General features: G+C 50.3%; 1 protein-coding gene across 7 annotated transcripts in view; it reads left to right on the top strand.

Annotated features, from left to right (window-relative positions):
• Positions 1 to 22,571, top strand: part of LOC149367362 (receptor-type tyrosine-protein phosphatase mu-like) — a 264,042-nt gene that overhangs the window by 173,474 nt on the left and 67,997 nt on the right. For all 7 annotated transcript variants that reach the window (XM_089555344.1, XM_089555325.1, XM_089555335.1 and 4 more), the window contains exons 2-4: positions 7,857 to 7,954; positions 11,057 to 11,256; positions 21,661 to 21,748. In XM_089555344.1, the coding sequence (XP_089411470.1) occupies positions 7,857 to 7,954; positions 11,057 to 11,256; positions 21,661 to 21,748 (386 nt within the window). The remainder of the gene's footprint in view (positions 1 to 7,856; positions 7,955 to 11,056; positions 11,257 to 21,660; positions 21,749 to 22,571) is intronic.

Here is a 22,571-nt window from a genome sequence, read left to right as displayed (position 1 = left end):
TCTCATCAGGTTCCACTTCTGTTCTTTCTTTCTTTGCCTGGGAGAGAAGGTCTACCAGATATTCGCGGTCATCGAGATCATAGCTCGTCGTCCATGGGGTAAATAAAAACTGGCTCACGCTCACAAGCCTCAGAGCGCATTTCATGTCATACGCACTGGGCACAGGTTTTCTCAGTAGAACCACCGAAAAGAGGTTCTGGAGACAATCCTGTAAGAGTCTGCTGGTAAGAAAAAAGTCGTACCCCTCATTTCCCAGCAACACTTCTTGGTGGTGGTGGTGCACTACGGCACACAACAACCAGGCATTTTTAGATGTGCGCCCGATCAGCACCAAGAGAAAAGGCGACAAAGCGAACGCACGTGTTACGGCCGCCGCGCCGCCGCGAGAAAGGGCATGAAAATGGCTGCTGATGGACTTTCACGGCCGACAAGGCGGCACTCGCCCTCCCAAAGGGTGACTTCACCCTAGAGAGGGCGTGCGCGCATCGAGGCACCCTAGCCTGACTACGCCCACTGCAGGGCCTCTCCCATGCCTCTCCAATTGACCCTGTCCTTTGCCAGTTGCGGCCACCGTATCCCCGAAAACTGTTTAGGCGTACGATTCTTTGGCGGTGGCACTCTCGCATTCCCCCCCCCCCCTCTCCTGCAACTAGGCATTCTTGCTAGCCCCGTTTCCGCTCTCTCTCCCTCTTTCTCTCCGACACAGTCGAGCAGTCCGCCTGCGACCAAGGTATGCCTCATTTCCTCGTATTACACGCAAGGAGTGTTCGCAGGTCTTAGAGCCTTTTTAATTCGATGGCATTTAGGCTGCCGTCTCACAAAAAAAAAAATTCCGGCTTGTTTGTCGCGAAATTTTTTAATCGGTCGAGATGGTCTTGACGTCATCGACACCGGCAGATTTTAATGCCTTAGGTCTGGAATGTTCGAGTACCTTCCATTGGATTATCATATCGAATTATACTCGCAATAATTTAGCGAAAAAGATGGAACAGGAAGAAGAGGCGACAACCGGTCTCGTCACGCGTCTTGTGCGCCAAATTCTTGCGATGCAAGACCATCTAGCCCAGCTTCATACATTGACGGATTATACTCATTCGACCAACTAATCCTCATCCATCCACCTACTAATCGCCACTAATCCACTTGAGTCCATTTTGTGGGTTGGGTGTAAACTTCCAAAATTTTGGAGGCCCTTTGGAATTCTAGAGGGTGAGCCAACTTCAAATGCTGTTTTGCTGCATAAAGGGGTCCTAAGTTATTTAGCGTTGTGAAAAACGTCTTCCTCAATAAACGTCTTCCTGTTTGCCTTGCTCATTTCTGCGGTCCGTAGCGCTGAAACGGACCCGTCTGTGTCTGCATGAATCGGCACAGCGCGGCGTTCTTTCACATTACATAGCATAACCGCCTTCTTAATCTCTTTGTAAGGTACTAGTGTCGCTGTCTGCGGGCGCGATTCCTACACCGCGATATCTGCCCTGCACATCATAAGCAGAATCACTTGTCAGAAAAGCCGCGTTCCGCTGAAATTGAAAATTGCTTTCTTGTGGAAAGGAAATGGGGCAGAATTTGCCTCGCATCTTCGTCCCCGGCAGAGGAGACGAAGGTGGGAGTGAAAGAAGGAAGAGGTACTATAGTGGAGGTCTCCGGAATAATTTCGACCACCTGGGGATCTTTAACGTGCACTGACATCGCACAGCACACGGGCGCCTCTTGCATTTCGCCTCCATCGAAACGCGGCCGCCGCGGTCGAGTTCGAACCCGGGTACTCCGGCTCTGTAGACGAACGCCTTAACCACTGAGCCAGCGCAGCGGGTAGATCTAAGTGGCCCACCTGCCTACTAGGCACTCTTTCCGGGCCAATTTTTCGCTCAGAATGGCGACAAGGACACCGGATTTTCTGCACAAGGGGAGGATTAAAGCTCCCGCGTTAATATCCGCCTCTTTTTATCCCCTGACTAGCGCAAGGTAGTCAAGCCGTGCTTTCGTCGCGTTATGAAGACTCCTAGCAATCTATGAATTTAAAGTAGAGAATGGCTAATTCCGCACATATTAACCCATATGTTAATAAGTATATATTACGTTTATGTCAACCCACACATTAACCCATAGCTTAAGTGCCCCATCAGTTTTTTTTTCCTTGGAGATGAGGTCCTTGGAGATGAGGCCCCCTGTCTCTCTTGCGAGCAGCCGATCGAACAAATGACGGGCACAATCTATTGCACATGTCACACTGACTTCAAATATGTGATTAAATAGTTTAACTTACTCTAGTGCTGTTGATTTTTCCCTCATGCTTGTTGGTCAACTTACGTTCCAGCAACATTTTTTTGCAAGTTAGAATGTGTATCGGGGCATTATCGCAATATTGCGAACTGGCGTGACAAAGCGTCGGGCCCTGTGTGTTCTGTCCTCGTTTGCTCGCGCCAGTTCGCATTATTGCAATCATGTCTGAAAGTGTCTCTCTTGTTACTGGAATCTGGTTTGTACATGCATTCAGAAGTTTGTTTTCTGCATTTTCCTCTTTATCTATCGTGTATACTGCGCACATTGCTTAGTGTTCGTTGCAGGTGATATCCCTTGATACTAAGTTGTTTTATTTTCGCTTCAGCCCGCCGCGGTGGCTCAGTGGTTACGGCGCTCGGCTGCTGGCCCGAAAGACGCGGGTTCGATCCCGGCCGCGGCGGCCGAATTTCGACGGAGGCGAAATTCTAGAGGCCCGTGTACTGTTGCGATGTCAGTGCACGTTAAAGAACACCAGGTGGTCGAAATTTCCGGAGCCCTTCACTACGGCGTCCCTCATAGCCTGAGCTGCTTTAGGACGTTAAACCCCAATAACCTAACCTTATTTTCGCTTCAAAACCGCTGCTATAAATAGGTGCCTGGTCAAGCTGCAGTTGAAGTGGTTTTGTGCTCAGGTAACATTCCAGGATTCTTTACACTCTGCGAAAATACTCAATTGACAATGAACTGTCGTGTTTAGGCGTCGCTGCAACAGTGCACAGCTGAGTGCTGGCCTAGTTATAATAAAAGCATTGTTTTAATGAAACAGGAAGCTCTGCTATGCTTTTCGGGACCTGTAGGATTCAGTGAATGGTGATGATGATGATCAGGCGTACCGCAGTCCGGAGAAGTCCTCGGTACCGCAGTCGTACCACGCGAACCCTGCTTCGGCGCTGCACAAAGCCGAACTGGCAAAGGTCCTTATGGGGGCGTGGGCAGATGCGAGTCACCCTTTCGGTATGTAAGTTGGGGTTGTACGTTTTATTGCGTAAGCAATACTGCGCCAGGCTTCGAGCCGTCGCGTAGCTCCCGGCGGTGGCCACGGTTGACCTTCAGCCGCAGCGAGGTCAAACAGATGGAGCGCCGTTGCCATAGCAACCGTTTCAGCCGCGCTCCACCAGGCGGCAGGACCGTCGCTGCTCCGCTGCCGCTGCCTCACACCTAGTCGCGCGCTCTCGACGCGTGTGTCGGAATGTGGAGAGAGGAAGCGGGAGGGAAACGGGGAATAAATACGCCCGTTCGCCTCGGGCAAAACAGTTGCTGCTTGCTTACGCAACTTGCCCGGTTTAACCAGAGCTAAACCTCAGCTAAATTTTTTCGTTTTGCATATTGTGAAAAATTCGGCGTACTTTTATCGGCGCTTTTCCGTTTAAGACGGAAGGTCCAACTACTAGACAAAAATTAGTGAATGTATGACTCACTAAATGTCGCATTATTGCAAACTGATTTCAGGCTGTGGTGGGGTACTTTCTTATAAAGTTATGCGGGTTCGATCCCGGTTGAGGTGGTCGAATTTCGGTGAAGGCGAAATTCTCCGGAATAATTTGGACCACTTGGGGATCTTTAACGCGCACTGACGTCGCACAGCAGGCGGGCGCCTTTAACGTTGCGATGGAGGCGAAACGCAAAAGGCGGCCGTGTGCTGTGGGATGTCAGTGCACATCGAAGATCCCCGGGGGGTCGAAATTATTCAAGAGACCTACCTCCACTACGGCACCTCTTTTACTCTTCTTTCACCCCCATCTTCCTGCCTTCCCTTACGGTGCGGTTTCAGGTGTCCACCGAGATATGTGAGACAGATACTGCGCCATTTCCTTTCTTTCAAAACCAACCAACCGTCATGAACGGACCGAGAATAAACGTTTACGGAGATCAAATTCTAGCGGCCCGTGTACTGTGCGGTGTCAGTGCACGTTAAAGAACCCCAGGTGGTCTAAATTTCCGGAACCCTTCACTACGGCGTCCCTCATAGCCTGAGTCGCTTTGGGACGTAAAATCCCCATAATACCTATAATTTTTGTTAAACTATAAAATTAGACGGAGGGAGAGCAGGTGGTTGGTAAGTGAGAGATACAAAACAATCCGGAATAGGAACACAAACTGTGTGGGTAGCGGCGGCGCGAGTCGGACGCGCAGTGCGAAGAGCATAGTACGGCAGTTGGCCACTGTAACAAGGAATGACTATGGTGAGGGCTGGTACGCGGCGCGAGCGGCGAGAACACGGCGTCCTTCAGGACCGGTGCCGGCGAAGGAAACTGGCAATTAGAGAACATTGTGAGAGCTGCCGCATTTGCTGATTATATTCGAAAGCACTTTTGCGGCTATACGGACCTGATCACTTTCTGCAACTTGGCTGAGGGCACGCCCACTTCGAGCTTGTGAGGAATATCCTCTGAAGGGAATGCCGTTCCACAGCCCAGTGGCAGCATGGCGGTGTCTGTAGTTGAGAAGTTGTATAGCGTGATGAGCATCGCGCGAGCTCGAACAAGAAGAATGGAAATGGAAGGAAAACCACCGGCGGCCGAAGACGTGGGAGCAAAACACCCTGGCCAAGAGATAAAGAGAAATTTATTGGACCCACAAGTACATAAAAGGGACCACAGTCCCTCGAACAGGCAAATGAACAATACAGCGACATTCGTCGCTCAATAACCCGAGTCGCGAAAAAAAACAGCAGCGTGGCTTGGACAGAGGAACAATACCGGCGCATTATCCGCGGCGAGGACGTCCATTCCTTTGTTCGCCGTGTGACACGGTGCCATTTCCCTGCTCGGCCCAGTCCTGCGGCTGCACTCGTTTCCCTCGCTGGAGAACCAGTCCATCGCGTTGGCGACGGCTGAAGACCGGAACTTTTCGGCTGTTCTACTTGTGTGTGTGCGTGTGTTTGGGGGGAGGGGGGGGGCGCCTTCTGCTTAGCGGAATGGTGCTGAGACCGGCCGCAGTAGCCAGAAAAGACGCGCGTGCTGGGATGCAGCTTCATTTTAGCGCATAGCGTTAAGGGTCCGGTGTCCTAGAGAATCCGGTGTCTTCGTCGTCGGCCGTGAGGTAATAATCCGCATGCGAGCAAAGAACTATTGAATGGAGCTGAAAAAGAAAATTGGGTTCGGGCGGGAATCGAACCAACGCTTCCGTGTTGCGAGACAGGCAAGCTTCCCTTATGCCACTAAGGCTTTTTTTCTTCATCTTCTATTCAGCCTATTTTTATTGTTATTTTGCTCTGCTGCTGTTGTATGCCGTGGAGGCTTGTTGTTCTAGCTGAATAAAGCGCACCTAGTGGATGCGTGATTATCACTGACTTGGTTAAGTTTCTTGGAGACAAGTAGAGATGCGTACATTAGTAAATATTAAGATGATAATTAGTGATGAGGTAACTGGCTAGGCGACGCGGACGCGACCCGATAACTTTATCACCCAACACTACTGTTAAGTCATAATGGAATTTTAGAAATATGTTATGTTTGTAGGTTTTGAAGAAATATGTTTTCTACAAAAAATGTGAATACTGACGTAGTGTTCTGCTGGATTCTTGATACACCTCAGCCACTTTCTCATTCCTGAGAAGATGGCTGAGGTCTTTATTTGGTTCGCCGGGAGGCTCGAGATCCTTGCCCAGCCAAGGATAATCACTGAGCTTGCCTGACTTTCTTTAAAGCTTTTACTAGTGGCCATTTTTAAGATGTCTTTCTTCATTTAGCCTGAACTGTGTGGTATAACGTTTTTTAGAACTTGTTCATAAAAATCTAGCTTTTATAGCAGAATGTTTTCTTTCCTACATTTTTCGGTCCTGTCGACGAACTGCTTTGTTTTGATATCATTTGTATTTTTTTACTATTTTTGTCACATACGTTATATGCCTGTGGCGTTCGTGATTATCTGTATCTGCACTGCTGCTACTGCCGCGAGACGGGTTGAGGACTACTCAAGTTTCCGTTGGCAACTCTATTCAATTCCACCACAAAACTGTATAGTTTATGGAATTCATTCATTCATTCATTCATTCATTCATTCATTCATTCATTCATTCATTCATTCATTCATTCATTCATTCATTCATTCATTCATTCATTCATTCATATAACTTGTAATTAAAGGGGTGCCTGACGCGCTAAAAAAAAAACAGATTTTCCGCCATACAAATTCAATATACCTCAACTATTTTCGTCACCCGCTATTTTCGTGTGTGCTGATTTGTCCTTTCCCTCGTCGTTCTCTTCACACTTGTCATGCTGAGAACAGGAACCAACTCGTGCATCGGTCTGCCCCATAAGGTCTCTGATCTTTCCAGGAAGTGCTTATGCAGGCAGCAAATGACTCATTATTTGTCGCTTACGCGACGAAAACGTTTTGCCGCCCGGGCCTACTCGGAGAGGCCGTACTCAGGAACTCGTCGCCGACTGAAACCAATATCGCAAATCAGGTAGTCAGCATTTACCTGTTAATCGCATCTGGCTTTGGCGAAGCCTTTCGTCAATCTTGTGGGTGCTGTGGGGGCTTACGTGGGAAGAACCAAGTGTCTACTGAATAGCCTTGACGGGGACGCCTACGTCCACGCGCCTTCTTTGTAACAGAAAGAGGCAAGAGAGATATTGAGTTTTCATGCCGACACCACTTCCTTTTTTTCTTTTTTCATGCATGTCAGGAGCACCGCTTAAAGGTGCACTGGAGAGGAATCTCACCTCGTCTTTTTGCCGCGGGAACTCGATCTAAACGTTCCCAGCATTCTTAGAAACTTCAACTTATTGCCCTGTGCGGCCGATTTCCTTAATTAAATCGGATATACGTCCGGCTCCCGCCTTTTTTTTTTATTATTCACCGCATACGGTGGGAGGACTCGACCAACGCATGCAGTGCCTTTCAGGCAGTCGCGATGCGACTTTTCTTTCGCTTTTATTTTGTTTCTTAGGTTTCCGTGAATAAATAGGTTTAGTCAGAGAGTACACAGCTGCAAATAGGCCCACGGAAATAAAAATACGCGTGGACTCTGTTCTCGCCGGTCACCACATATCACTTTGCCGATGGCAGAGCAGCAAGCCGCCACGGGAGTGGGTGAAAGGTTGATCGACTCATGCCACCGTTTGCGGGGAACTTAAAAAAGAAACAAGGCGGGAGCCTGACGTTAATCCGATTTCAATTAAGGAAATCGGCCGCACAGGGCAATAATTCGAAGCTTCCAAGAACGCTCGAAACGTGCAGATCGAGATCCAGCGGTAAAAATACGAGTTCAATTTCCTCTTCACGGCACCTTTAACGGTTGTCACGAGGTGCATTTGCACGTTACGGTGTTGAAAGGCGCTCTTCCTATTCATATATTATCAAGGAGAGAAGTTTACTCGGCGCGTCCGCCACAACCGAAATTTATAGCTCAAGACCACATTTATGGGCGTGAAAGTTCGAGTCGCGTGCTGAAATTTATGGCAGTGAAATCAGTTGACCTGTGAGAAACACCATACCTCTGCGCCGATATAGCCTTTCGCGCGTTCTGGAGACTTTTGTCCCCGTGATGTTTCCCGCTGTACCACTCCTCGCACTGCTTGTTTGTGTTTCCGTTGCTGAGGAGACAACCCCTTTCGGCGCAGGAAGCCCCGGAGCTGGAAGATGACTAGCGTGGCCAAGCCGGACTGCGGCTCCAACGGCAAGCCCATCGCCAATGGCAAGGTCGCCAACGGCCACGCAGGTGAGTGTTTTCGACACCGAGGCTTTTCTTTCAGCTTGTTTACCAGAGTCTAGCGACTCTGGCAGAAACGACCGCTGATATTGTTAGGTGATCATCATCATGATCATCAGCCTGACTACACCCACTCCAGGGCAAAGGCCTCTCTCCCAAGCCTCTCCAATTAACCCTGTCCTTCGCCAGTTGCAGCCACCGTATTCCCGCAGATTTCTTAATCTCATCCGCCCACCTAACTCTCTGCCGCCCCCTGCTACGCTTGCCTTCTCTCGGAATCCACTCCGTCACCCTTAAGGACCATTGGCTACTTTGCCTTCACGTTACATGCCCTGCCCACGCCCACTTCTTCCTCTTGATTTCGACTAGGATGTCATTAACCCGCGTTTGTTCCCTCACCCACTCCGCCCGCTTCCGATCTTTTAACGTTACACCTATCATTTTTCTTTCCATAGCTCGCTGCGTTGTCTTTAACTTAAGCTGAACCGTCTTTGTTAGCCTTCTTGTTTCTGTCCCATAGGTGAGTACCGGTAAGATACAGCTCTTCTATACTTTCCTCCTGAGGGATATTGGTAAACTGCCATTCATGATCTGAGAGAACCTGCCACATGGGCTCCACCCCATTCTTATCCTTCTAGTTATTTCCCTCTCATGATTCGGATCAGCTGTCACTACTTGCCCTAAATAGACGTATTCTCTTACTACTGCCAACACCGCGCCATCAATTTCGAACTGCTGTTCTCTTGCTAGACTTGAATAGCCTGACTTTGGTTTTCTGCATGTCAATTTTTAGCCCCACCGTTCTGCTCTGCCTATCTAATTCATTGATCATGCTTTGCAGTTCATGTCCTGAGTGACTTAGCAAGTCAATGTCATCAGCGAATCGCAGGTTACTTATGTATTCTCCATTAACTCTTATCCCCAACTGTTCTCATTTCAGGCCCCGGAATACCTCCTGTAAACAGGCAGTGAATAGCATAGGCGAGTTCGTGTCTCCCTGCCGGACACCTTTCCTCATTGGAATTTTATTGCTGTCTTTATGGAGAACTACGGTAGCTGTGCAATCGTTGCAAATACTTTCCAATATTTTCACATAACACTCTTCCACACCCTGATTCCGCAATGCCTGCATGACTGGTGAGGTTTCTACTCAGTCGAATGCTTTCTCTTAATCAATGAACGCTATGTATAGGGGCTGGTTATATTATGGGAATTTCCCTGTCACCTGATTGATAGCGTGAAGGTGGCTCAACGCATAGTCAAAGTGAAACGACGGAGCCAGCCCTGCGCAAACCCAAGGCACGCAGCACGATCCACCATCTCACTTCGTTCCCTTTGACATTGCCTATCGTTTGGCCCGGTATATTGTACGTATGTGCGCAGCGTTATTAATTTATTTCTCCTGGAATGTTGTATATTTAGTATATTTCGTGCTCATTGCCTCTTCCTTTGGTCCTTGTTCTTTTCCCGCTACCTTTCACCGTGAATCAAATTCAACTTATCCAACTTTCAACCTTACTACTGCTCATCGAGTGCTATTGCTATTTTCGGCGGCCTTGAGAGAGGAGCCGCTCTTTTAATTGCTATCCTTACGGTGGAAAAAGCTTGCCGCTTTTTTAGCTTTTATTGGAATACTTGGTGAGCTCCAGATACAGAGTAGACCCTCAGAAAACAGGCGACCAACCGGAACCGGCACAAGCTGTGAAAAGCCCTGGGAATGAAGTATAGAGGCGTAGGCGAGAGCGGTCTTGTGCTGGCCTGGTGGTTACTGCGGCGTGACGAATATTTCGAAATGTCAGGGCTGCATCCTTCCTCAGGCAGTGCGAGTCACACAAGGATGATCATACTGATAAGCGTAATATAGAACTGCCCAGTCCTTGTGATATTTTGCCCCTTTTGCCCAGCCTGCAGGAAGTCGTGAGCGGAGCGCGTGGTCTTAAAGGGAGAACAACTCTGTTCAAACCTGATTCTTAGTATAAATCTATTTTATCGCTCTTTCCGGTATGTTCATTTGTGTCCGTCACCAAAGCATGCAATAATTGCTTAGAACATTTTATTAATAGTTAGCGTTAGAAGGGTCAGAGCAGGCGAAAATGGCAAGCGCCGTGTGTCATAACTGATAGCAGGCGGCAACCTGCATATCAGGCTACGAACGGACTTGTTTACTGTCTAAACGAACTTAGTATACTACCTCGTATATAACAAACTTTAGCGTGTTAACCTCGGATATGCAGAACCTAAGCATGCTATCTTGAATACAACAAACTTGCGCGTGTTAATCTCGGATGTAACCAACTTTCATATCTGGACCTCGAATGTAACGGGCTTGGTGTGTTCACCTCGGATATAAGGTACTGTAGTGTTCGAGCGTCGGATACAACGCGTTCAAAGGTCTGTTAGCGCGTTCATACGATCCACCGAGGATCGGCTAAGTTTTATTTTTATTATTATTTTGGCTACTGTATTCAAACTGGTGACATCAAGACCGCAGAGAACTCCCTGGAGGATCCGCAAGCAAGAAACTGCCTTGACGCCACCGCGGTGTGCTTGCGAAAACTGCCGGTGGTGGCGACACCTGTATTTAATTTTTCCGCCTTTTATAGCTTGTAAGCGCTGTGTTGTCAGTGACGCCAGTTTAGGCGGGGGTGGATGTTTGGCCGATCTGGTTGCTCATGATGAAAAAACTGTATCGCTAGAGTCAAGGACACAACGAAGACGCATGTGTACCGCACGTGTACCGCACGAGTACACGCACGAGTACACGCACGAGTACACGCACGAGTACACGCACGAGTACACGCACGAGTACACGCACGAGTACACGCACGAGTACACGCACGAGTACACGCACGAGTACACGCACGAGTACACGCACGAGTACACGCACGAGTACACGCACGAGTACACGCACGAGTACACGCACGAGTACACGCACGAGTACACGCACGAGTACACGCACGAGTACACGCACGAGTACACGCACGAGTACACGCACGAGTACACGCATGTGTTGTCGTCTTCGTTGTGTCCTTGTCTCGAGCGCTACAGTTGTTTCATCATTAGGCGGGGGACACGCGGAGCTCTCATGTCCAAGGACGTGACTGTGCGCAGGCGTGGCGGCGCCCGTTCGGTCGTCGTCCACCGAGGAGGGGACCCCGGACAACAACAATGGCCAGGCCAAGGTGACGCTGGTCATTCACAAGTACGAGGCGCCCCCCGGTGCGGAGAAGCAACACGTGGTGCAGACCGAGGACCTGGAGCGGTACGTGGCCGCCATGAAGGAGTCCGGCGGCTTCAAGGAGCAGCTGGCGGTGGGTGCCACTCTTACTTGGCTCAAAATTTCTGAGCGCACGAGAACGAAACGAAGACTGACAGAAAGGACACACACCACAAAGTGCCGTACTTCATCTGATTTATTTGCATGCGATGCGCCCATATTTATACAATGCATCACTGGCACTCGCAGAAAAAAGTACAAACATCAAAAGAAACATCGCGGTGATACGCCTGGCTACTCCCTGATAGCGGTGATGGCCGTCGTGCGAAGAACCAGGCCACATCATAAACAAAAAAAAAACAGTATCCACAGCGAGTAAACACGTGTAAGCTTAGGACAACTTTTGCAACAGCCGTTACTGGGGCGTTATGTCTAAGAATTGACGCTCCTTTGTACTTCCTTTTTTGACGCTCCTTTAATCCTTTCTGTCAGTCTTCGTTTCATTGTCATGCGCTCGGAAATTTTGAGATGTGTAAGCAACTAGCCCGTCAGTTCGTCCTGAGCAAATTACTCACGTGGGCCCCGCTGCAGCAATTGAAGCCGCCCACTGGTGGTTTCTATTATTGCAGGCCGTTGGCCGAACAGGTTGCTTATTATGAAAATATCTTCGTTAAAGCAGAAACACGAGCTAGTCGGTCGCTGTAACTTGAGTACATTTTCTCAGCGCATCGGCGTACCGATGAACACAACCTTCAACAAACCGGTTGAGGCTCAGCGTTCGTTCTACTTGCACCTATTTTCCTCAGTTTGTCTTAGAAAGACGGGATGCGCACATGGAACAATCACAAGAAAGAAGATGGTACGGGCGCAATACTAGCAAGTGTGGCTTATTCATAGGAATCGACATTTATACATAAGCATGTCAGCACTGGCAACAAAGATCATCAAAGGCAGATAGGGCAGATAAAAAACGAGATAAAAACACTAGGTGGATTCAGGTCATCATGCTTTCGAGAAAACGTGTCTCTCTGTTATCAAATCAAATCTTTATTTTCCTTGGAATAAGGATGGGGCAGTCGCAAAAAGCTGCTCGAAGTGGCAGCTTGACGAGGCGACTGCCCCTACATCTTGGCAGCAGTTGGCATCACATCATGCATAGTTCTCATACACTAGAAAACGGTAACTGAAATGAAAACTGGTACAATGTAATTAAGCAGAAAAGACGAACAGTAACATACAAGAAAGCAAACAAAAAAGGAAAATGGAAATACAAAAAATACATGCAAAATATATAAAGACCGAAATTCACGCACGCTTCTGCGTATTTTGAACACAAGTGAATTTTAAACAGTAAGATAAAGCGGGAGGTTCTTTTACAAAACATTATTTGACAAGAAACAGGGTCTTCAAGCATTTGTTGGGAAGGCGACAGACATCTATTCCAGAGCTATTAAACTTGTTTAGCAGCATTGGGAGATTATATCGTAATGACTGCAAGGCATAATTATTTTTCGGCGTTGGGGTGTACCATTTGTTTGTCAATCGAGTTGCATACGTACTTTGGTTGGGGCTCAATTGTGATAAGTCTGTATAAAATGTATTTGTTTTCTTAATTGCTCTGCAGTAGGTCTGGAGTAATCTGTATTGGTATATATTACTTGCTTTAATTATTTTATATTGGTCGAATAGTTCCTGCGTGTGTGAAGCAAATGGTGCATTAGCAATAGTCCTTACCACTTTCTTTTGCATTCGTACTAATTTGTCAATGTTTGTTTTTGTGGTTGTTCCCCAAATCAGATTACAATAGGTCAAGTGCGGAAGAAAGAGGGCGTTATAAAGCAGGATCTTTACACGTTGAGGCAATATATAGCGAGCTTTGTTTAGGATGCCTCTAACTTTGCACAGTTTTTTGTGGATTTCATTGACATGACCACCCCAGCTAAGTGTATTTGAAAACTCAACACCCAGCACTTTAAATAAAATAAAAAATAAATAAATAAAGTCCCGTCTTCTTTCTTGTGATTGTTCCATGTGCGCATCCCATCTTTCTAATGCAATATGAACCAACTTGCCCATCAATGCATCCTGCTTAGTTTGTCTTGCGGCTAAATATATCTCGGGACGAAAGGGATGACCGAGGCTGCCCGAATGCGGTCCCACTGCTATTTCTCCTAAAAATGTCGACTTAAACTTGGGACCCCTGCCTCTATGTGGACTGTGGTGATACGTGGCATGTTCCACAGTGGTAGCGGTGGCTACTCCTTCTCGTCCCTTGGAAGCCAAAGAAAGGACTGCCGCGCCAAACCTGCAGCACCGTGGCGTCGCGAAAGATGTGTGAATGTCCCTGGCGAGCGGGAATTTTTTAACACCATACCGTGAAAGGCCCCGTTCCCTAGAAAATCCGGTGGCGGCGCTGTGTGCGAAAAATCACGAGCACGGCTGTGACCTTGCCGTGTTGTGACAGCCTGCCAACACATCCTTTTATGGGGTGATTACTTGCCTCATTTTGGGCACTATTTGTACCTTGGCTGTTTGGTTCCGTAACCAATCTGTTTAATTTATCTTTGGGTGGTAGGTAATATTGTCACGAATATTACACAGCACACAGAGACACAAGAACTGCTCCAGTCTGCCGAGCGGTCACCAGCAAGAAGACGAACCACTTCTTCTTCCTCGTCACCAGCGAGATGGCGAAGCACTTCTTCTTCGTCCACTTCTGAGCTGTATCATTGCTCCCTCCCCTGCAGCATCGCCTCGATGCGGGCCGCTTTCACAGAGGGGAAAATGGGTTAGACACGGAAAGTGAGACACAGCTATCACGACACACAACCGGCGGCACTCAGCGTCAAGTACAATCAGCAGGACGGTCGTGGTACGGCTTCATACGAACGACGTGCACAACATCCGGATGCGGTGGTCTGCGCGAAGGGCGGCCTGGGGTTGCCGGTGAAACTTCGTACGTCACGTCGCTAATGCGGCGGAGAACTCGGTAAGGTCCGAAGTATCGGCGCAGTAATTTTTCGGACAACCCACGGCGACGAACTGGTGTCCAAACCCACACATGGTCGCCTGGTTCGTACGTAACAAATCGCCGTCCGAGATTGTAGCGGTCAGCGTCGGCGTGCTGTTGACGGTGTATTCGCTGCCTGGCCAGTTGACGTGCTTCTTCAGCCCGCTGAACGAAAGTGGCGACGTCAAGATCTGGCTCTAGGTCACACTGAGGGTCGACGGGTAACATGGCATCCAAAGAAGTAACAACTGGACGACCGAAGACAAGCTGGAAGGGCGTGAGCCGCGTTGTCTCTTGCAGGGCCGTATTGTAAGCGAACGTTACGTATGGGAGAATTTGGTCCCATGTTTTATGCTCCACATCCACATACATGGAGAGCATGTCGGCCAGGGTTCTGTTAAGGCGCTCTACCAAACCATTTGTCTGTGGGTGGTACGCTGTTGTACGCCTATGGCTGGTGTGGGTCAGATCTAGGACTGCCTGAGTCAAGCGGGCTGTGAAAGCAGCTCCACGGTCAGTAATTATAACCGCAGGAGCGCCATGACGCAACACGATGTTGTGTACAAAAAAACGTAGCCACTTCGACAGCAGTTCCGTTTGCAAGCGCCGTTGTCTCAGCGTACCGCGTCAAATAATCCGTCGCGACAGCAATCCAACGTTTTCCAGTGGATGACTTCGGGAAAGGGCCGAGTAGGTCCATTCCCACTTGTTGGAAAGGCGTCTTCGGAGGCGCTATGGGATGAAGAAATCCTGCGGGTTTGAAGGGAGGAGACTTACGGCGCTGGCAGTCGCGACAGGTTTTGACGTATGTCCGCACTGATGGAAGTAATCTTGGCCAGTAGTACCTCTGCCGAATCCTCGCTAAGGTACGACTGACCCCCAGGTGGCCGGCAGATGGTTCGTCGTGGCAAGCGCTCAAGATATCAGGTCGCAACTCGGACGGGACTACGAGCAGAAATGTTGCAGTGTTGCTCTCAAAGTTGCGCTTGTAGAGGACGCCGTTCTGCAGAGTGAAGGATTTGAGTCCACGAAGAAAAACACGAGGAATGCGGGGACCGTCGCAGCCTTCCAGGTACGCGATGAGCGGCGCTAACTCTGGGTCTTCCCTTTGAAACTGCGCCATATCGGTTGCGCTAACAGCACCAAGGAAAGAGAAGTCTTCAGTGATTTCCGGGGAAGCAAGGTCCACTGGCGCGCGTGATAAACAATCCGCATCTTGGTGCTTCCGCCCCGACTTGTACACGACCGTTACGTCGTACTCCTGCAAACGGAGGCTCCACCTCGCCAACCGCCCAGATGGATCTTTGAGGCTGGCCAGCCAGCATAACGAGTGGTGATCACTGACAACGCGAAATGGTCTTCCGTATAGGTATGGGCGGAACTTACTGATGGCCCAGACTACCGCAAGACATTCTTTCTCAGTCGTTGAATAGTTGCATTCCGAGCGCGAAAGTGTACGGCTTGCGTATGCGATGACTCGTTCGGCGCCATCCTGCCACTGTACCAGGACCGCCCCAAGGCCTACGTTGCTAGCATCAGTGTGTATGTCAGTTGCTGCGGCGTCATCGAAATGGGCGAGTATCGGTGGACGTTGCAGGCGGTGGCGGAGCTCCACGAAAGCATCCTCTTGGTCGCTTCCCCACAAGAAGGGTGTGTCGTCTCTGGTCAGTGCTGTTAAGGGTTCAGCTATTTTGGAAAAATCTTGGACGAATCGTCGATAGTAAGAGCACAGTCCCAAAAAACGGCGAAGGGTCTTTTTGTCAGTGGGACGCGGGAAACTGGAGACAGCAGCGGTCTTGTCGGGATCTGGGAGAACACCGCGCGCGCTGACAACATGGCCGAGGAAACGAAGCTCCTCAAAACCGAAATAGCATTTCTCGGGCTTGATCGTAAGTTGCGCACATTGGAGCGCCCGGAGCACTGTGCGCAGCCGCTCCAAGTGTTGCTCGAAGGTGGGCGAGAAAATGACGACATCGTCCAGGTATACGAGGCACGTCTGCCACTTGAGCCCAGACAAGACAGTGTCCATCATGCGTTGGAAAGTGGCCGGCGCTGAGCATAGTCCAAACGGGAGCACCTTAAATTCGTATAGACCATCAGGCGTCACAAAAGCAGTTTTCTCGCGGTCTCGCTCGTCCACCTCTATCTGCCAGTAGCCGCTTTTGAGATCCAAGGAGGAAAAGAACCTGGCATCACGTAGTCTGTCGAGTGCATCATCAATCCTGGGGAGCGGGTAAACGTCCTTTTTCGTCACGTTGTTCAGTTTGCGGTAATCGACACAAAATCTCAGGGTGTTGTCTTTCTTTTTCACGAGGACTACCGGTGACGCCCATGGACTTGTCGACGGTTGAATGACATCGTCGGCGAGCATTTCGTCCACTTGCCTTTTAATGGCTTCGCGTTCTGTCGAAGAAACGCGGTATGGGCGCTGGCATACGGGTGGTGTAGTCTCGTCGGTGATAATGCGATGCTTTGCGACAGGCGTACGACCGACCCTGGAGCTTGTGGCAAAACAACCCGCGAAGTCGGTTAGAAGCGCCGAGAGAAGAGCCTTCTGCTCAGGCGCCAAATCGGAATTGATTCTGACGGACGGAAGGACAGGGCATGGTGGGGCCTGGTCTTCAGGGCTTGTCTCCAGGGCGCACACTTGAGGCACCACAGCGAAGTCATGCAGGAAGGCGACAGCCGTGCCCTTGGCGAGGTGCTGCAACTCGTTGGCAAAATTTGTAAGGAGCACACTAGCACAACCGTCTTGTAGTTGGACGAGCCCGCGAGCGATGGCTACTCCTTTCTCGAGCAGCAGGGGTACGTGGCTATCAGCGACACCTTCGTAGTCGTGGAATAAATCATTCCTCACGAGAACTAGCACACTGGACCGGGGTGGCACCATTACGTCGTCGTCAACAAGTCGCAGAGCAGTGAACCGTGAATCGTCTGTGTCAGTGCGTGCCACGGCCCGTTTCGTCGAGAACGTGACCCGTGATTCGTGGAGGTCAATGACAGCACCGTTCGTGTGGAGAAAGTCAAGACCGAGGATCAAGTCCCTCGAACACTCACGGAGGACTACAAACTCGCCGACGTACACAAAACCACGGATATCGACACGGGCTGTGCACCTGCCGGCAGGGATAATCAGGTGACCCCCAGCAGTGCGAATGCTAGGCCCCGACCACCCCGTCAATACTTTCTTCAGTTGTACGGCAAGGGCCAGGCACATGACAGAATAGTCGGCACCAGTATCCAGCAAAGCGGTCACGTCGATTCCGTCAATTTTGACGCACAAATCGGAGGTAGCGCGTCGGATGCTGTCGCTACTCGCTCCCGGAGAAACATCGTCGCGTGGTAGTGGCGCAGGAGGATCTTCACAAGTCCCGGCATCAGCGGCCTTGCCTCCAGAGGCCGCTGGAATCAGTTTTCCCGGCGTGGACTGGGAGAACGGCGTCCGGAGTAGCCTGCGGCTTGACGGGGGCTTGGAGAACGGTAGCGTCGCGGCGACGGTGATCGAGCATCCTGGTGGCCTGACGTGATGCGGTTCTGGCGCGACGACAGATGGAATGCTATCTCCTGCGGTCGTTCCCCGTTCTGAGGGCACGGGTCGTCCGGTGCGAAACCACGCAGGCCCACGCGGCGGTATGGGCACGCCCTGTAGAGGTGACCCGCCTCGCCACAGTGATAGCAGAGGGGCCGACGATCCGGGGCACGCCACACTTCACTCTTTCGCGGCCGCTGATAGGCTGGCGGAGCGTCACCACGAGGGGAGCTCGACGAGAGCACTGCTGGAGTCGCGGCAGTGACGTCGTACCCAGGGGCCTGGCGCAGGACGGACGCATACGTGGGCCTTGCATCAGGCTGGCGAGGAACCTCGGAAATCTGGTGCTGTTGTGCTGCCAGGCGCACCTCGTCCCGAATGACTTCGCTCAGTGGCGTGAAAGATGGCGTCTCGGACGGCGTACGGAAGGCCTGCAGTTCCTCTCTGACGACGGATCGGACCAGCTCGCGTAGAAAGGCCGCGTCGATACCGGGAGGCATGGAGATGGGATCCGGCCCGAAGGTGTTGACGTCGCGATTATACTGGCGGGCTCGCTGTTCCAGCGTCTTCTCCATAGTTGCCGCCTCGGTGAGGAACTCTGCCACAGTGCTTGGTGGGCTGCGCACGAGTCCTGCGAAGAGCTCTTGCTTGACACCCCGCATGAGGTGGCGAAGCTTCTTGTCTTCTGTCATGTTGGGATCCGCGCGCTTAAAAAGGCGAGTCATGTCCTCGTAGTACATGCGTACACTCTCGTTGTGGCGCTGGTTGCGCGAGTGTAACGCAGCTTCTGCTCGCTCTCGACGGTCTGCATTCGGAAAAGTGGCTTTAAGATTGCGGCAGAAAGCTTCCCAGGACGTAAACGAAGCTTCATGATTTTCGAACCATGTCCGAGCCGACTCTTCAAGTGCAAAATAGACATTGTGGAGCTTACGGTGGTCACTCCAGCCGTTGTAACGGGCAACCCGTTCGAATATCTCGAGCCAATCCTCGGCGTCCTCGAACACGTCGCCATGAAACGATGGGGGTGTTCGTGGCTGATGACAGAGGATGTGCGCCGGGAGCGTGGTCTCAGTTGCCATGGCAGCTGGTGCCTCCGAAGGCCGGGGTTGCGTCGCCCTGGTTGCAGCCGGAAGGAGTCCAAATTCAGGGGACGCTCCACGGAGGCGGCGGCCGCGGCGCTGGTGAACTGGGGTGAGATCCGTATTGGTCGGTAGCCTACGCGGGTCTGGAAGCGTACCCAGCACCTCCACCAGATTTGTCACGAATATTACACAGCACACAGAGACACAAGAACTGCTCCAGTCTGCCGAGCGGTCACCAGCAAGAAGACGAACCACTTCTTCTTCCTCGTCACCAGCGAGATGGCGAAGCACTTCTTCTTCGTCCACTTCTGAGCTGTATCAATATAACAAAACTTCTGTTGGGGCTAGATGGTGCATAGCTTTTTTTTTAAAACGAAATTTAAGCCCACAGGAACACGCACACAAGAAGAGGAAACACACGGGACAGGCGCTAACTTCATCTGATGTATTCGCTGGCAAGAGAGCAAAAATACATACATAAAAGGAGACATGCGCAGTAAAGAAGCACTTCATACGTGCTCAAGATACCTGCACTCTACGTGCAAAAGATTAACAGACGTTTCACCCACACAGTCATTCCCCCTCTTCCTGATATGAAAGGCTTCAATAGTTCACGTGCCGTCCGACAACCGACAAGTTCTGGCAGTGAACATCTCTGACTTGCGAAGGCGGGTCTCGCGAGCAAACAGGTTTCCAATTTTGTGTAACATTCTGCAAGCAAAAAGCCTGGAGCCAGAGTAGACATACAGCTCACAAAGCCTAGACACGGGTGTTGTGTGCCATACATCACATTCGGAAGTTGTACAAGCGAGTATACATGCGTGCTGCTGCAGCATACTTAGGCGCCAGCACTACAGCTGCCGAGGCCGAGTCGGCCAAACCACGCGGGGCAAAAAGTTCTCCTGTAACGACTTAACCAGTAAAGCAGCAGTAATGACCTGCATTGATATGAACTATCGTCAAGAAGAGCGCATGTACATTTTGTCCAGAGGACCCTACTCAACGTAACCATACATGGCAGACTCCAGCCTCCCTTTGCTTTTGGACAGCGGAGGGCTGCTTTGGCCATGTACTGAGTACTCTCTGGACAAAACCATAAAAAAGAAAGAAACCCTCAGACAGCTTATGAGTATCGAACGTTAGCAATATGTAATGAATATTGCGTCATCAGCCATCTTCGCTATATCCGGATATCTATTTTTTATTCCATCGTACACAGCGCAAGGCAGATCGTTTGGCACCACTTCGAATCTCCTACGTCGATTAGTTTGGCCGTAATGCTCGTTTGAAGTTTCTAGAAGTCACAGTTGGGGATCGTCAGTGCGGATCCCTATGATGGGCTACGCTTTTATTCGACTAGTAGTTAGACGCATGTATGCAGGGCGTGTTGCTGTGTCAGTTGGTTCTTGTCAGACATCATGGAATCAAAGCGCTTGCAACGCAGTTGTATTTGTATCCTCTCCTGCAAGTGCTCTGATTGAGTGATACGCATATAGTTCACGTATGTACTTGGCTGCGTAAGGTAGCGTGTTTAACGTATTCTTTTCGGGCAGTTCCTCTTAGAAAATAATACTCTCCGAAAAAAAACCGACAGCTTTGATCGGAAATACAAAATAAAAAATGCGCCGAAATTTTGAAAACTAGAAACCGAAAAGTCCAATTCCTAGCTATACCGAATTCTCCGCTGTACGCAAGTTCTATAAACGCGAACAGTAGTGCTATTTTTGCATATACTTTTCATGGAGTTGTTCTATTAAATGTGGACAGTAACTTCAATACTGATCCGGAGTAACCGGGTTCGAACCCGACTGCGGCGGTCGCGTTTCGATGGAGGCGGAACGCAAAAGGCGCCCGTGTGCTCTGCGATGTCAGTGCGCGTTAAAGATCACCAGGTGGTGGAAATTATTCCGGAACTCTCCACCACGGCACCCCTTTCTTACTTTCTTCTTCCACTCCCACCTTCCTCCCTTCCCTTACGGTGTGGTTCAGGTGTCCACCGCGATATGTGAAACAGATACTGCGCCATTTTTTTTTCCTCAAAACCCAATTTTCCAACAATAACTTGATGTACCTAGGTTTGATATATCCGGCCCGGGTGGTGATAACAACACTGATAATTTAGTGGCACTTTCCTCTAATCGTGCTGGGAGCTGGCGTCGCCATTAAACGTAGCCTTCAGCCTTGTTTAACGTTGTCAAGTAGTTGAGAGCGCTGACCGAAAGAGCGCGATTTCGTGAAATTGTCACAAAAGCATGGGCGAGTCTCATCGCATCCTTACTTCTGAGGCCCCCAAGCTTGTTGGAGACGCGGCGGAGGCGCTTCACCAGAGGGGAGGCATCACTCGCCAAGGCTTTACGTGCCGCCGTTTTGGTTGAATGTCGCTCATACTGCTAACGCTAAGTTACCGAGGACACTTTGGGAATTCGAAAGTGTGCTTGGCGAAAGCCTTTGGGTCAACCCACTGCCGCTTCCCCGAACCACTTGGCGCGGAATCACAGGTCCGCTCCGGAGCCATGCGTCTCACTCACTCGACTGCAACGAGACGTCTGGCGAAGGAGCCCTGGTGTAGCTGCCGCCGCCGACGCGCGCGCGCTCGTTCTACGCCTACTGTGTGACGTCACGGTTGCTGTGCGCAGCTGCGCCCTCCACCGGCGCGCTGGTTGCTAAGGGCGGGAGGAGGTTGCGCAGCTGCGCGGAGGAGAGGCCACAGTTGGCACGATTCCAGCGCACGGACGGACACCGCGAGCATGAGCCATTAAAGGCTTTCGCCTTACTAAAAAAAATATTGATGCGAAGCGACGCATGAGTGGGCTTCAGCGGAGCGAAGAGTTGCTCGCTCTTACGTCTGAGACTTGTTTCTGTTTACGTGTAACTCAGACGCTGAAGACGGGCCAGCTGAAGCCGTGGACGGTGGCCCAGAAGCCGGAGAACAAGCACAAGAATCGATACGCCGACCTGCTGCCCTGTAAGTGCGCCAACCTCTGCCTAGTTCATTACCGCACAAAAAAGCACCTGAGATGCATTTATAACGAGCACATTGTTCGCAATACATGTAGGTTCATCATTAACTGCGGTGTTTTTTTTTAATTTTCAAATATTTGGTCAGATGCTGTCGGAGTAGTGGTCCAATGTTGAGGGCGCTGGTTATGATTTTTGCAGCCTTCGCCAAATGCATTTTATGTGCTGCTGCTGGTTCTTTGCCTTCGTGACTAACTCCTCTTCATACCTGTTTGGGCATTCTTCGTCTTCAGCTCAATGGGAGAAAGATGGACTGGGGATCATTTTATTAGAGAGCGCAGCTCAGGCGCTTAGCGTTTGCTTCGTTAGGTTGACCAATATGATGCTTTCATCCAGCTGCGTCGACGACAGCCAGGCCTTCCAGGAGAGCGCGTGTAGCGAGTGGAAAGGGTTGCTGGAAGGGCGAAGAGCATTTAGGACAGGAGGGGCCGAAAGGGAGGCGGAAATTGTACGCAGTTTGAAGGGCTTTAACGAAGCGGTATTAATTTTGCGAAGGATGGGTGCTCGAGCATCGCAAAGATGCGCTGTAGACGCGGTAAACGTTGGGGTGAAATTTCGAGTTGTTTGTGGTGTTGCGCGTGCGCATCTACCCATCGTCTGGTTCCACGTTGGAAAGCTTGACCAGTGATGTCTGGCCGTGAAAATTGCAGTCTAGGTGATGAGCCTTCTCATTTCCTGAATTCCCCGTTGGACTGTGTGGCGATGGCTGCTACAGCTTTGTCTAATATCTACTGTAATGGGCTATGGAGGGAGCGAATAGCCACCGTATA

Source organism: Amblyomma mixtum, chromosome 1 (assembly GCF_055824585.1).
Source record: "Amblyomma mixtum isolate Tamu chromosome 1, ASM5582458v1, whole genome shotgun sequence".
NCBI classification, from domain to species: Eukaryota; Metazoa; Arthropoda; class Arachnida; order Ixodida; family Ixodidae; genus Amblyomma; species Amblyomma mixtum.
This window is presented reverse-complemented; position numbering and strand designations above follow the sequence as displayed.